Consider the following 17,500-nt stretch of genomic DNA (forward strand, 5'->3'; position numbering starts at 1 on the left):
CCGTACAACAGAACATCGGAAATACATACAAGACAATGCTGGCATTCAAAGGATAGTCAGCGAGTAGAGGAAGCTCAGGACAGGAACTGGTGGTGAAGGGACCGAGTTAAGTAAGCGAGTCCTGTGATGAGGCTGTCTGGCAGGCTTTGGTGGTGAACTACGGTGTTACTGGTAATTTTGTAGAGAAAGGATGTTTTTTTCGGTAGTCTTATGAAGAAGTGAGGGTGCTTTAGGGCTGTTTAGTGCGGAAATGAGGGTGTTTTTTTGGGAAGGGATGTTGTTTTGAGGAGAAATTATGATGTTTTGGTAGTTTGTATATAAATTGTAGTGTTTGGCAGGTTTTTGTAAAGAAATGTGTTCGACTGTGTTTGGAAGCTATTTGTCAAGGGTTCATAGAGAAATTAATAAGAATATGTGACAGTGTTCTGTAGAGAAATGACACGTTTGATAGAGTATTAAGGGTATTGTGAAGCTGCATTTAGAGGATATATATATGGATAAAATTAAGTTGTTTGACTGAATAAGTGAAAATGTAGTAGTCACTTCTAGGGAATGGCCAGACAAATGTTCAAGGAGACAGCGATGAGGGGGTATACAAGGAACACACGCTCAAGACACCACCACCACCACCACCAGACACCCTCCACGCATCACACCGTGTGCCTCCTGCCTGTGTCCATCCCCACGGCGTCATAATGAGCAAAACTACTTCCAACTTTCGAGTAACTTTCCTAACTTTGAATAAGAAATAAAAAAAATGCATGCAAGAATCTCAATCTCTCCTCCTCCCTCTCTCTCTCTCTCTCTCTCTCTCTCTCTCTCTCTCTCTCTCTCTCTCTCTCTCGCATACTACATAGTTCCCAAGACGTCAAACAGTGAAATGGATTATATTTTCTTTTTCCTCTTTTCTTACTTCCTTATTTCTAAACTCTACAGAAAACTTGTGGTCACTTATCTACCCGAGAAATTCAATGAAACGGACTCACAGCTAAAGAAAAGCATAAAACAGATAGTTAAGTGTAGACCCAACCAGCGCTATACTCCTGACGATCAATGACTTACTGATCACACTGGCAAGTACTCGGTGTTAGAGAGAGAGAGAGAGAGAGAGAGAGAGAGAGAGAGAGAGAGAGAGAGAGAGAGAGAGAGAGAGAGAGAGAGAGTCCAAATATTATATGCATTTTAACAGGAATTGAAGGAAAATGCGAAGGAATAGAAAGTTTGGTAGATAGAAAGCAGTCTTCATCATTTCATAACATTGTAAGACACATGTTTTGCTCCTCCGAATATTGCATTTCAATCACACACACACACACACACACACACACACACACACAGTGAATGTCGTTAATTTCAAAATATCCAACTGTTCTCTTTGTCAACAGCAACAGTTACAATATCCTAAGCTTCATTTCCAACACTTCACTGCAATTCCAGCTACACTAAACAAAATTATTAATAGTTAGAGAAGTAATAACAGTAACAAACATAAGCTACTTTCTTTCGCTACCTTACCTATGTTTGTACAGTGACCGGGACCACAGAGGCACATCAATAAGCTGAGGACACATGAGCAACAGTGTCACCTGAGGAGCCTGTAGTTAGCTCGCTAAAAGGCCTCCTAAAGCCAGCAGCATTAATGGTGAATGTTTGTAAAGGCGACTCTCGGTTCACACGGTATATAGGGACTTCCAGGCCTCATGTTAACAATAGTCGAGTATAAGGAAAAAGAGAATTAAATAAAAAAGTTAAAAAAAATACAAGTAAAAATAGTAAAAAAGAAAAGTGGTTACCGTTTTAGCCCTGTTAATTGTACTATTTTGTCCCTGATTTATATTACGGGCCAATAAAAGTAATCCCAATAGTACATATATTCATATTTTTGTTTATAAATCTTTACTTCAATATTATGAAAGCTAGAACACGAGGGAAAAATTCATAACTACACACAAACTACACTACTGGATCGCGATGAGTGAACACTTCATGCACATTCCATCAAATTTCATATAATTCAAGTCGCATTAACCCATTATGTATTATGGCATGTTTTCATATTCATTCTGATTACTATCTGATGGTTTTATATCTGTTCAGAAAATTATGTTGGGATTAAAATCGTAAAGACTCTGGATACCAGTCTTTTGACCTCCAAAGACCCTTCCTAATGCAAATAAAATCGTCAAATCATTATTAAAAAAACAAGGTAAAAATATGTCCCAGTACTGAAGAGATAAAGCAGAACACGTACAAAAGAGAGAAATGATCGTGAATACCGAGTCACCTGTAATTTTCTCGGGCTCACATTATTCATCCCGCCTTCAGATCCACACTTCTGTAAATGCCCCAAACACTCACCGAGACACGTAGAAAGTGAAAGACCCTTTAAAATAATGTATGTGATAGTACATTATGTATGCCCCAACATTTTCAGGGATCCCTTCACATCTTCACAGCAGCAGCTCAGCCTTAAAGAAAACGGAGAAAACGTGATCTATCAGAGCCAAGGTGATGGGGAGACTCAAATACAAGCAAGAGGAGGAAGCCGCGTAGTGACCTGGAGCCTTTTGCCGTGCTTCCTGGCGAGAAGTGTCCAGCCAAGCCTCTACACTATTGGATAAGACAGTTATGAGCGGGGCCACCTGACAGCGATGCTCGGTGACGCTGTTGACAGTGCACAATGATATCATCGGTCGTTAGGTAGTGGCCTGTTGGACAGCTCTGTGTGTGTGTGTGTGTGTGTGTGTGTGTGTGTGTGTGTGCTACAGCTGAACGCAAAGTATTTTTAGTCGCGGTGAAGGCAACAACACACGCGTCAGGAAGGACCTTTTTGTTGTTGTTGTTGTTGTTGTTGTTGTTGTTGTTGTTGTTGTTTAGGCTGTGTGTGTGAAGTATTTACGGACAACGGCGCTGCTGAGTCTCTGAAGTATTTCTGTTGAATATGCATCCTCACACAGCAAATCTTTTGTTGTTGATGTTTTTGGTGACCGTGTACGCTATCGTCTCCCTTCCGCCAACATATGAACGTTAACTCGTGGGAAGAAAACACCCACACGGTACCATAAATACCCTTTGAAAACAAAGTTTCCCAAGAAGAGCCTAAGTCAACATTAAACCTCAGCCAGGACATCACTTTGGTATATGAACTTCCCATGATCAAAGGGAGCAAGTTGTCCCTCCCAGGTCACGTACACAAGCCTGCCCGCCTCTGCATGAACACCGTCGTCCCATCTTATCAATTTATCAGCCTAAATTCTCACCTTCAGTAAGTGCCACGCTTGGAGGCTGGCGGGGAGACACCGAGGGCCGAGTGCCAGACTAAGAAGGTGACAGATGGCACTTACGGAAGAAATTATGCGACGATAAACGTAACACTGTCACTTCACTTAACCATGATTACTCAGAATGCAGGTTAAGGTAGGCCACCGCACAGCTGCACGGCCTCATGCAGAATTGCGCCGCGCCGCCAAGTAGTGCCAACAGTCATGTGTCTTCCCATATCAATTCACTCATCCTCTTACTCTTACTGCACTATTTGGCATTATTTTCATATACTTCCGTCATACGTTGTATAATGAAATGGTTTGGTTATAATAGAATATTTCGGTATCTCCATAAGAACGTGAGACTGCTGCTTCTTCTACACCATGTCATAGTTACGTCACGCCAGAGATCAAGGTTTGACAAGACGTGAAGTCACTCATCTGCTTTTTTTCTTGCTAAATTTCTTAAAGACATGATTAAGTAACCTCTTCTCATGTTGTATAATACGTTGTCTTTGTGACGTGCGGTAAGATATTTCGGTGTGTGGTTAAGTGGTGGTTATCTGGTTGTGTTACGCCGCCTCAGAATCAAGTAGTGCCAGCAGTGACGTGTTTCTCCTCTCTGGTTCAGTCGTCCTCTTTCTTCCAATTGCATTTATGAAAGTAATATTAGTTTGTTCTCATCAATTGTCGCATAATAACACGTCCAGTTACTTACGGTATGATAAATCGGCATGTGAAACTCTTTGTATTACTGCTCTTCAGAATTACGTAGTTCCAATGATATCATTTCCTACATTGCTTTACGTGTCCTCGTGTTATTATTTCATTACCTGTAGCTGCTTTCACGTATTCTCACTGGTGAAATACAATACTATATCTCGTCAAGCATGTTATAACAGCTGTGTGTTTTACGCCGCTTAACAGTGACCAGTTCCAGCAGCAACTTAATTTCCTCATTGTTTCACTTACCTTGGCGTTCTCACTTAATCACTGTGAGACATTCTGATGTGTATTCAAGTATTCCAATTACACGTTGCGTAATACGATGAGTGAATTAGTGTTTATATACTCTTCCGTCTCGTACTTTACTTACCTTTTGTTCTTATTTCAGTACCAAACATTATTTTCGCGTATTCTCATCAATATTACTATGGCTATGTTACGATATGAGATTTATGTGTGTAGATTAATGTTATAATTGTTCTCTCTCTCTCTCTCTCTCTCTCTCTCTCTCTCTCTCTCTCTCTCTGCTAATAAGGTGAATCACGTGTGTTACTGGTGGTGGTGGAGAAAACAATGCTATGCTATTAACTGAATACCTTCAAAGTTAATTATTTGCTGAAGCAGTGACGTGAAGCAGGAAGAGGAAGACGGTACTGTGATGATTGTGGTGGTGGTGGTGGTGATGGTGTGCAGGAGATGACTTAGCAGATAAATAATTAGCGAGTTAGACTCCTGCCTGGCTTTTCCATCGTGTTTCTCTTTACGTTCAGTTTTACTAATATCTTGCCACACAGTGAAGGCAATGTTAAGAAGCCGTGCCGTACATAGGAACCTGTACAAGTGCTCATGAAGGAAAACTCGCCAAGGAAAATATGAGACACAAAGCACACTCCAAGATGTCCAGTTTCGTAACATTCCCCTCGATTCTCATTATTACTACTGTCCTAATTACTGGTGCAACACACACACACACACACACACACACACACACACACACACACACACACACACACACACACACACACACACACACACACACACTGAAGTTATCTAATTTAAAAGAGACAAGTTAACCTGAACAGATGTTGATACAATTATCTTCTTTGTTACCCCCTCTAACACAATAAAATTATGTTGTTAGGAAAGTTTTTGTTTACTCTCTCTCTCTCTCTCTCTCTCTCTCTCTCTCTCTCTCTCTCTCTCTCTCTCTCTCTCTCTCTCTTTAGTTTTCCTTGCTCCCCTTGTTCCGCGTGATCCAATTCTGCCACAGTCTTAAGTCTCATCCAACCTACACAATTGTATTCATCGATCCCGAATCGCAGCAGTTTTGTAGTAGATGTGATGTACCTCTCCTAAGCCTAACCAGCACCATAGGGTCTAGTTTCTTTCCCTGCCCCATAACTCAATCAATTACCAACCTTCGCCACTCTCTTACATCAATAAACTGTTCCCGTTGCAGAGGAATTTAAAGAAGTCTGAGCTTTGAAACATTCTCCTCTTTCACCAAGACTACTATCAAAGACCCTAAAGATGATCAACTGGGTTCTCAAGTGTTAATCATATTGGTAATGTAAAAATCTTGTTTAATTTGACACTGTAAACAAATAGGTAAGTTTTTAAAACCCGTATAACTTCAAGGCTTGCATTCAGAAACGCTTTGCTCTCTCCTCACGACAATTCTCAATGGCCACAAAGATGATCAGACGGGTTCTCAAGACTCATGTGAATTATATAGAAACTTTATTAATCCATCACAAAAATCGTAAAAAAAAAGCACTTTAAAAACTCAATGATAACTTCAGCAAGAGAATTTTCAGAGTAGCGGAGGCGCGGCGCAGAAGTGTTTCAGAATATGGCCCTAAGTCGTGCAAAGAAGGATGAACGCTGTCAAGAAAAATCCCCCTTTTTTGGTGGAGCTCAGAGCGAGGCAGGAGGACAGACAGCGCTGACAGGGCGGCCCGGTGTCGTGTAATGAAGTCAGTAAGCCCCAGGAAAGATTCGCCCGTTGTCTGGACCCTCGCCCGCTGACAGAACTCGCCCCCAGTACCTGCCACCACCCACCAGGACCGGACAGGACACAAGAACTACCCACCAGGACCCCACCAGGATTCACCAGGAGCAGTGAGCTGACGTGAAGTGCTGAGAGAAAGTCGTGAAAAGCAGTGGTTGGGTATCTCGGCATTAGAGAGGTTTGGAATCTGGGGATCCTTATTGATTTTACTGCATTTGTGATCTCAGAAGGTTTTAGTCTTATTGTTTTTGGTTCTGTAATATTGCTGTTTGTTGTTACTAGTGCTTTACGACTAAGACTGCTACTATTACTGTTGTTGTTGCTGCTGCTGTCGCTGCTGCTACTACTACTACTACTACTACTACTACTACTACTACTACTACTACTACTACTACTACTACTACTACCACTACTACTACTACTACTACTACTACTACTACTGCTACCACTACTGCTGCTGCCACCACTACTACCACTACTACTGCTACTACTGCTGCTACTACTACTGCTACTACTACCACCACTGCTACTGCCACCACCACCACCACCACCACCACCACCACCACCACCACCACCACCACCACCACCACCACTGCTGCTACTACTACTACTACTACTACTACTACTACTACTAGTACTGCTACTACTACTGTTATTACCAACACCATAATCACCACCACCACCACTACTACTACTACTACTACTGTTACTACTACTAATAATAATAATATTAATACTAAAACTAATACTACTACCACCACCATTACCACTATTACTACTACTGCCACTATCACTACTACCACCACCACCACCACCACCACCACCACCAGAACTACTCATAACTTCACTCAACAAATACAATACCAGAAAACAAACGTGTCAGCAAAATGAAACAGGGAAAACAGAAATAGAGGCAGCTTATATGATATAGACCTACCGTGTCACAGCGTCAGCTAAAACACCGACAGTAAAACGCAAACCTCGTTACTTTAGAGTCCTACAGCAAAGTGCGTTAAAATCTGTAGTTAGTGCTGCAACCTTAACCCCTTCAATACTGGGACCCATTTTCACCTTGGGATTTGTGTACGATTAGACCATTTTATTGACATTAGGAAAGATTTATAGGTGTCAGAAAATTAATGGCTACAGTCTTCACTATTTTAATCCCCCATATAAGTTTCTGAAGCTGTGTAAAACCACCTAATAGTAAGCAGAATGAATATGGAAACGCGTCCTGGTACTCAAGAGGTTAAGGAGAGATTGTAAATATGCCAATCCCATTATAGATTACTGGTCTTTTTTGCATCTTTCACACACTTATTCTTATTTCCTTACTAATCCATGCAATTCCTGACATGGGAAGCCTCAATGCTTGCAAGTATAATGTTAATAATTGCTAGTTTTACGTGTTGCACTTATTTTCTATTTCTGAACCTGTACAATCGTAACGCACACTACATCTCTTGCGACCCTAAACACGGTGTCTGGCATGGAGAACCTAAATATGTGTACCCTTCATATACTGATAATAATAATCGGTCCTTTCTAAACATTCCACTTGTTTATAGTTTCTGTCACCATCCACCAACATTACAACCTCTAATTATGTTGTACCCATGTGTTTTTCTTGTGACCTTGACCCATTCAGTACTGGAAAGCTTTTTTACCTTGAGTTTTGTGTACGATTAGACAATTTTATTTACATTAGGAAGAGTCTATGGAAGTCAGAAGATTAATGGCCAGAGTCTTCACTAATTTAATCCCCCCATAAGTTTCTGAAGTTGTATAGAATCGTCAAATAGTACGCAGGATGAATATAAAAACGCGTTATGGTACTAAAGAGGTTAAACACATCCCTTACCTGACTTACTGAAGCTTAATACTTTCAGATGTAGTGTTGATAACCAGTGATTTCTATTTCAACATCCTGCACTCATTAAGGTAAGAAGAACGGGAACTGGCATCTAAGTGGGCCTTTTTTTCATTATTTCTGTTGCCTTTAACCATTTTTCCCCTCGTACAAAAACTGGGACTGACATCTAAGTGGGCTTTTTTTTATTATTTTTGTTGCCTTAACCACCTTTCCCCTTTTACATAAAAAAGTAATGATAAAAACTGCTTGGCCATATAGCGATCCACGAAAACACACTCTGGATCTCCATTCATTACCCCATCGTGTGTCTGGAAATCTTTGTAGTCTAGTCTGTCCCAAGATGCTCTTAGTGTGAGAGCTGGTTAACCCCTTCAGTACCGGGATGCATTTTTATCTTGAATTTGGGGTATGATTAGACGTTTTATTTACTTTAGAAAGGTCTATGGAGGTCAGAAGATTAGTGCCCACAGTCTTCATTATTCTAATCCCCACATAAGATTCTGTGTAAAATCACCAAATAGTAAGCAGAATGAATATGAAAACGCGTCATGGTACTGAAGAGGTTAAATGTGACGTCAGCAGTGCTCTCCCAAGATGTAACACATAGAAAAGAGAATAATAATAATTTAGAAACATAAGAACACAAGAAAAGAAGCCATTAGGTCCAAGCTTGGCAGTTTTGTGAAGCATATTCCTACTTATCTATAACTGTCTTTCATCTTCATCCATAAATTTGTCTAATATTTTGAAGCTCTTTAATTGCTCACCACTAACAACCTCATCACTACGTCCATTGCAAGGTTAGGCTGTATTATCAGATCTCCATTGTTTTATCTATCTTTAGTGTATTTTTATTTCATTTAGTTATGTTTGATGAATTATGTTTTTGACTACTCATTGTGGGCTAGCATCTTCTGTGGACAAATTTTTCAGCCTTTTCAATTGGCCAGTGTGTCTCTTACAAAACCAAAATAATGCAAACACTTCCAGAAACTCTCTCTCTCTCTCTCTGTTAAAGTCCTGAAATCACTCACGTCGCAACCTCACCCGATGAATATTGAAACAAGTTAAAGCAAAGTAAAACAACACCGAGCTGCATTGGAAACAGGGTGACGGTCGGGAGGTATTCGCTCACCCCGCGACACGTTCATCAAAAGCCGCGGTGCCATGCAGGCAAACACGATCACCTGCATGGCTAAATAAATACAAATGATGGACGATGAGCGGACAAACATAGAGCGGCGTTAGATAATTGGACGAATGCACGGGGATACACAGATGAATTGAAACATAAAATGGGTAAATAAATAGATATAAATTCACTGAGACATAACGTATTGATAGGATGCTAAATCGGGGGGTGTTAAATAATGGAAGTGAACGCTGCAATGTATTCCTGGTTGACTGTGTGTGTGTGTGTGTGTGTGTGTGTGTGTGTGTGTGTGTGTGTGTGTGACGTTCCTGTAGTTCGTGTTGCTTTTGTGCCATGTGGTCAGGGTTCGAATCCCGCGACCAAGGCACGCACAAGTGTTGAGAAAGATAGTAAGAGAAAAATGGCATAGTAAATGAATGATAAACAGATGAACAAATAAAGTAGATAGATAGACAGAAAGATATATATAGATAGATAAATAGATAGTATTTAGATAGATGGATAGATAGATACATATATACATGGATAGGTAGATAGATATGCACGGAAAGTTGGATAAAAGCATATATAAAGACATGAATGGATAGATAGATACAAGAAGAGACATACTTAGGCAGATATATAGATAAAAATAATGAAACAAATAAATAAATACAAGGAAGGAACTTTCTCCAATCTAGGAAACAATATAAGCTTATTCAGATCACATATCTTTGCAAGCACTTGAAAAAAAAATGTAAGAACTGAAACAACAAAACTAAAACAAGCCACCAATTCTGAAGTAACACACGGGGAGGGAACAGAGATAATATGGCAATACAATTCATTCTCCGTGTTAGAATGAGCCGAGTGAATGTCAGACCTATCCAGGAATTAGTAAAGGCCAAGGCTGACTGATAGATTCATATTCCCGCAGTCATGTGTCACTCGTCGGTCAGTCTCAATGCATGAGCCAAACTCTAAACAACATTGTCATTTGTCGGCTGAGGTTCAACACAGGAGCAATAGAAGTGACTGATTGATTGATAGTCTTGCAGCAACGTGTTTACTTTAGCTGTTGGTGAGAAGATGAGTCACAAGTACTTATTTCTCCGTTGTTCGAGTTACCACTGCTTTCACTGCTACAACATTCTTTCTCCCCTAATCCGTTATAACTTTTCAGACACTCATTTTTCTTCAATTTTTTTCTTTACTACACTCGAAAAATGTAAGGGTATTGTGAAGGTATAAAAAGGTTATTTCTAGTGGTCAAAATAGGAGACCCTTGTAGGGTATAAAAGAACTATACTATATCCTTCACAATATACCCATGTAAGGGTATAATGTATACTTACAATACCCCTAAGTAGGGGTATAAGCAATATAAAGAAAACCCTGTTATAGGGTATTCTATGCATTATATATACCTGCAAGCACTAATTTGTTATACCCTTCAGTGTATCTATAGTTCATTATTAAAAGATGATTTGAAAAGTTCTACATTAAATACATAGCAATGTGCAGCAATATAAAACCATAAGGTTACAAATTTTAAGAGTTAAGTTTAACAGTTTATTAAGAAAATCAAAGGTGAAAAATCACACATTAAGCATATATAATATATAAATGTATATATGAAAAGAAAGTTTATAAGATTAGACACACTACTTGATGCATATTGCCACGTATTTTAAGTGACAATTTTCAGTATTTCAACCCCCAGACTACTTGCCGTTGTGAATACAACGCTGACGCTGGAGGTTGATGCATACAGCCAGTATATATGAAGAAAAGTTAACCTGATACATTTCTTTTACAATTAATCAATGACATTTTACACAAGCATGATGATCAACATGTTCAGCAAGTAGTTTAATTTTGTCAATAAACTTGTCCACAGAGAGAGAGAGAGAGAGAGAGAGAGAGAGAGAGAGAGAGAGAGAGAGAGAGAGAGAGAGAGAGAGAGAGAGAGAGAGAGAGAGAGAGAGAGAGAGAGAGAGAGAGAGAGAGAGAGAGAGAGAGAGAGAGAGAGAGAGAGAGAGAGAGAGAGAGAGAGAGAGAGAGAGAGAGAGAGAGAGAGAGAGAGAGAGAGAGAGAGAGAGAGAGATTTTATTGATAAATTTATTGGTTGATTTGTACATACCAAGAAAGAGAATATTCTTAACATAGTTACTAATGGGCCCGTTGAGAGAATCTCTTATACAGGCCTTGATACTAAACAAATATCACAGACAACGCAGTCATACTATTAACTAATTGATAATTTTCAATCACAAACAAGCACAAACACATAGTTATATGCGTACACTATTTAACAACAAAGATACATATCCTCATTCTTACATACATAATTCATAGAATATTTACTACTTACATTAATAATGTATATTTATCTCCACAACAAACACACTCAGAGCATACAGGTACATACCTACAAAAATATAATTATACAGTATGAATATTAGAAAAATACATATAATTGCAAATATTTAAACAAAGGAAATTAATATCTAGTCATGAATTGTCTTTTGATTCTTGCCTTAAAAGTATTTTTTGTATTGGCATTTCTTGTGTCACCTGGCAATTGATTCCACAGCTTGACACCCCGCACCAGCACACTTTGCTGGGCGTGGGACGTCCGGCATCGAGGCAGTCTAAGTTCATGTCTCGTTCTAGTGTTAGTGTTGTGATTATTTCCAGAGTATTCTATGGTTACTGGGCAGTCATGTAAGGCATTATAGACAAAAATTGAAGTGCTATAGGATATGATGTCATCTAATTTCAGCAGGCAATTATTTCTAAAATACTGATCGGTGTGTTCATACTTACTACCAAAATACATAATTCTTAATAATTTTTTCTGAGTTATAAAGAGATTTTGTACATATGTGTGACATGCCCTCCCCAAATTGCTGCACAATAAAACAAATGTGAATACGCTAATGACATATATACTCGTCTTATATTAGCAGAGTTTAATTTATTTCTTATGTTATACATTATCCCTATTAATTTGCTAATTTTTAGTTTAATGAAATCAATGTGCGCCTTCCATCTTAATTTATCATCAATAACAACTCCTAAAAACTTTGTTTCTGTTACTCTATGGATATCTAAGTTGTTAATCTTAATGGTTATGTTTGCAGTTAGGGTTCGTGTCTTTGTGTGTGTTAACATGTAATGTGTCTTATTAATGTTTGTAGTAAGTTTATTACTATTGAGCCAGTTATATACATTGACAAGTTCACTGTTAACAATAAGTTCTAGCTCCCTGAGGTCTTGCCCACTAACATACATATTTGTGTCGTCCGCAAAAGGAGAAAGTTTAATTTTGTGCTACTTCTTACTAAATCATTTATATAGATCAAAAAGAGTAAGGGTCCCAGAACTGATCCTTGTGGTACTCCATGACGGATCGTTGTTTGAGCTGACACATGATCATTTATGCAAACATATTGTTTTCTACCACAAAGATAACTTCGAGAGAGAGAGAGAGAGAGAGAGAGAGAGAGAGAGAGAGAGAGAGAGAGAGAGAGAGAGAGAGAGAGAGAGAGAGAGAACCCCAGAGAGAGAGAGAGAGAATAACCCCCACTTGAAGTTCATAGTGTATCATGCATTTTAAATTTGTCACGTAAGTGGAAACTCACAACCTCATTATTAGGCCCTCATACCAATCTTTTCCGCCCAAGTGCGAACAGATGCTGGTAGTTTGCATTTGTGTTGAAATATGTATGACTCCAAGAATAACAAAGTTTTTTCAGCTGGCTTTGGATACTCCAAAGAAAATACCCAGTATGACTGAAACAAGCCTTCAAGAGCACTTGTAAACTTGCAGGTTTTTCTTGCAAAAACTGATGTGCCATTGATGTGAAGCTGGTATTCACCTCCTTGAAAGGTGAGGACTGGAGCTGGAGATCTTATATTCAGGAAACAAATATTAAGTTATTAATATAAAATGGCTGAGTTATATTACAATGGGAAAAGGCAATTCCAATAAGACATTACAATGTATTAATACTACATAAATTAATGCATTTTGGTTACATTTCTAGGAGTGTGAGGAAAAAATGTAGCCATTAATCAGGGTCATCTGTGTTTACAATAGAACGATAAATTATATTACAGAATTTGATCACACAATATGAATAGGAATGGAATACAGTAACAATATGCATTTTAATGATGCAGTGTGTTACCTCATATGACTGAACTAGCAGATATTGTTCATTCTCCTTAAAGAGTGATGGCAAAAGCTGCACAACAAAGCGAAGGCTACAATCTGTGGAATGAAATAAGTAAACATAAAACAATAATAACATTAAATGTAATAATGCATAATGGCTAGACAGGCCATGAGTGGTAATGAACAATAATGTAATGATGTATTATGGCTAGACAGTCATGAGTGGTAATGGAACAGTGGCAAACACATCTTCATGTATCACATCAATGACTTAATAGTTTTGGTTAGGTTTAAGTTACCATGACTAGCTTAACATCATTTTTAACAATATTCACCAATTATCTTATCTTCATCCAAAATGCTATCCATGTCTTCTTCATACATTGACTTGTGTGCTCTATATTCTTTGCAGCGCAGCTTGGCAGACTTTATTATTTCAACCATTGATGACTGAAGTTTGAGGTAGGTACTCCTACAGGGCTTAGAATTACCGTGTCGCTCAGCTTCTGCAAGCTAAAATAATGTACCGTCACAAAATGTGCAACCTATATATATAGGTATTTATTTTCTTTATCTAAAAAGGATGTTTTCCTCACATTAATTATCATTTATGTTCCTTTAACCACAACCATGTACCATTGTTAAGAAAAATAGAAAATGTGTTGCATATTAAGTATGATGATATTATCACCAACGGATGTGATATAACATAGCTCATAGCAAATCAGTCTTTCACAATGACCCCCTGCCCTTCCTACCACGAAAAAAAAAAAAAGAGATGGCAATACCACTTACAAAACTTCTTTCTCGTAAAACTGGAAATCTACGAGAATGTCTTCCACAGACAAATTAGGAGAGAGAGAGAGAGAGAGAGAGAGAGAGAGAGAGAGAGAGAGAGTGTGTGTGTGTGTGTGTGTGTGTGTGTGTGTGTGTGTGTGTACGGTCAGCATTTTTTTTTTCTATAGATCAAGGTTGGAAGCATCCCATCCTCTTCCTCTCTTACATATTTTCCTATTGATATCAACGGTGTCGCTATGTTGGTACTGTAACTGTGTTAGATATATGCTCTAGGAAGAACTTGTGGGTGGTTGAAGTATTGTACTGAATCATTTCGCCATCATGCCTGACACACACCTTCCGTTAGGCTACCCGCCGTTATTCCTTCTCTATGTACAGTACCTACGATGTTCCACCTACCTAAAACTGCACATGCATAAACAACATTCTCACTTTGTTTTACACATTCTTTCGACTTTACAAGCATATACAATGACAACTGTTACACTGTGTGTGGGGTAGCCATGACACCAATCAGAAGCCTTTTGGTATGCAATGTACACCCTTACGATTAAATTAACAAACAGTAAGTATTCTTATCTCAATTTCCTGTAAATGGATGAAATCCTGTGTCAGAAGAGGATGTCCCAGCAATCGATGGCAGCTTGTAAGCGACAAATATCCACTGATCACTGCGACATTACAACACAACTCTGCTATACCGCCACTCACGCCAGTGACGCCATGCCTGGGACGCGCCACTGAAATCTTGGCGCGAAATAAAAGCGCATGCGCAAAACGAAAAAAAATTTCACATTGCAATGCGTATATGTCTGTGATATATATATATATATATATATATATATATATATATATATATATATATATATATATATATATATATATATATAATCATACAACTGCTACTGACTGATCAATTGACTCTTGGCAATAACACAGTTGCCAAGTGCTTCATTGATTGGTGAATATTTTCTTCAAAATCATCGATACCTCAAAACCAATGTATTTTTTCTAGCTTTTTTGTAGCTTTACGCTATAAGTGCAACGAAGTGGTGATTTAATAAAGAATAAAACTTCATTTCATGACATACTCTTGTAAGCTTATCAGCTCATAATATTGCTAAGTGTCATGAAGGGTATATATGCAATGAATTATACCCCCTTTTGAGGGTAGTTGTCATGAAAGGTATATCCGCACAAAATTATACCCCACCTTCTGATAGAAAAGGGTATTTGGGAGTGTCGGGGTGTTTTAACTTAAATTTAAACTTTAACTCCCTCGTTATACCCTTACTATACCTCAGAATTTTTAGTGTAGAGCATCTTAAGCATTCCTGTAGCTTAGATAATACGAAACCAATATTCTTTCTCCTCTTTTCTCCACCTGTATATGCAAATCATGTTGCTATACTGTTCTAAATGTTCCTAAATACGAGTATAGCAGTAAAAGGGTTAAAATAGGAGTGAGAAGAGTGTCAAGGTATCTCCGTAACTAAATTGACTCTTTTTTTACTATTCTTTCTATTAAAGTTGACGCAATTAAGAGGATTCGATTCTGAACTTGCTTGGTCCTCCTTTGTCTGAGAAAAAAATGTATCCAGCCGATGATCTGGACACCAAACAAAGCAGCCAGATAAATGACAAGACATAACCTGGCAGATGGAAATGAGAAAAAAAAAAAAACAAGAGAAAATACCAGAATAAAACAGAGAATACCAGATGTCTGAAGTGGCTCTTTTTCAGCAGTCTTTTTTTTTGTTTTTAAGAGAGACAGTTAACTTCCTCTCTTTACTCAATTTGTGTTTGTCTTTTGGTCTTCCTCACTTGTGAATAAAGAGTGTAGGTTGGGCTTCCTCACTCGGGGCAACGGTTTCCTAGCGGGTGGGCTTTGAGATAGGAGGTACCGCAAAAAGTATCCCCTTTAGCCCAGAAATGCCCGTGAAAAGCCCACATGGTATAAATAAAAAAAAAAAGATGTTCAAGCCAAAGAAATGTAGCAGCCAATGAGAGAGAGAGAGAGAGAGAGAGAGAGAGAGAGAGAGAGAGAGAGAGAGAGAGAGAGAGAGAGAGAGAGAGAGAGAGAGAGAGAGAGAGAGAGATTGACGAAAGGCAGCAAAAAATGTGTTAAAAAAAGGACTACTAAGGTACCAGTGACTACGGAAGAACTAGAATGGTTAACCTAAGGTGGAAATAAATTGATAACTCCCTTTTGAAAGATCTAAACCCATTGCGTTATCCAACAATTCACATCGATGCTGGATTGCATAGGCACGTACAGGATCGAGAGGAGTAGAATAACTTTCCAGCGTCCATCATGTACAATGTTTACAGGTGGATAGAGAACGAAAAGAAAAACCTTATGTGACGAGATTACGGCATGAGAGACTGTACAAAATTTCACCCTATTAGAAAGCTATAGATTAAAAACCATAGACCAAAAACAAGCAACTCTAAAGCGAGGTGTGCCAAACAGCAGTAAAAAGACTATACAGCAAACTAGGCAGGCAGGCAACTGACAAGCCGTGTTATTGTGCAAACGCAGAAAACATAACAGAACAAATTCCAAATAGCTTATTGTTTCGTTGATTCGCTTCAGTTTCTAGCAACACGGAAACACTAAAGAATTGACCTGACCGTGGTGACTTGTGGCTGTCTTCGGAAGCTGAATTCTTGACAAGACGTTCCCGTTAAAAAGTCTGAACTCGTCATGTTATCAATCAGCTGGACAAGATAAAAGAAATAATAAAATAATACAAAAACAGATCTCCGTGATTTTTGGTTAGTCTTGGATGTTCTGCCATCACACGGAGCAAAAGAGACAAATAAATCACCAGAAAACCAGACTAACAGAAAAGGAACTTCAAGAAACAGAATGATTGAAAAAGCACGAACGATACACACTGACAAAAAGAGAAACCTGAGATGAAAATCTTAGTAAAAATAGATAAAACTAACTTACAAAGCAGGCTAGACAATACAAACATCAGCTAAAGAGACAAACTGACCAAAAGAAAATACACTAACCACATAGAAACCATTTTACATTATACACACACCAATCATACAACCTCACAACCTTCCATCTATCAATCCAGCCCAAAAGAAACCAGGAAAACAGAGGCAAAACCACAGACATACACTAAGCTAAACAACCACAAAACTAACCTTCTATCCAGCCAACGAAACAGACAAACCACGCAAGCAAGAACCAGACACCCTTACAACCATCCACCTACCACTCTAGCCTAAACAAAACCTGAACAAGAGAAACGTAAACACAAACACACATCTATGAACCAAAAACAGCTACAACTCACTACAAAAATCGGAAAAAAAACTGCAAACATCAATCAGTCAGACTTTCAACCATCAGTCCACCAATCTAGCTTATGAGAAACACAGATATCAAACATCACGCCTAAAACAAGCACACATAATCCAAACAGTGATAAAACCAGCTGTCCATCCCTCGACCCACCCTCACAGACAGATAACCGGAAAGAGAGACACTCAC

General features: G+C 38.6%; 1 protein-coding gene across 2 annotated transcripts in view; it reads right to left on the bottom strand.

Annotated features, from left to right (window-relative positions):
- Positions 1-12,576: 12,576 nt before the first annotated feature.
- Positions 12,577-17,500, bottom strand: part of LOC123501976 — a 62,580-nt gene continuing 57,656 nt past the window's right edge. For both annotated transcript variants that reach the window (XM_045251106.1, XM_045251105.1), the window contains exons 3-5: positions 13,524-13,701; positions 13,202-13,284; positions 12,577-12,921 (exon numbers count right to left, since the gene is read on the bottom strand). In XM_045251106.1, coding sequence (XP_045107041.1) covers positions 12,886-12,921; positions 13,202-13,284; positions 13,524-13,701 — 297 coding nt within the window. In that variant the 3' untranslated portion in view covers positions 12,577-12,885. The remainder of the gene's footprint in view (positions 12,922-13,201; positions 13,285-13,523; positions 13,702-17,500) is intronic.

This window comes from Portunus trituberculatus, chromosome 10 (genome assembly GCF_017591435.1).
Source record: "Portunus trituberculatus isolate SZX2019 chromosome 10, ASM1759143v1, whole genome shotgun sequence".
NCBI classification, from domain to species: domain Eukaryota; kingdom Metazoa; phylum Arthropoda; class Malacostraca; order Decapoda; family Portunidae; genus Portunus; species Portunus trituberculatus.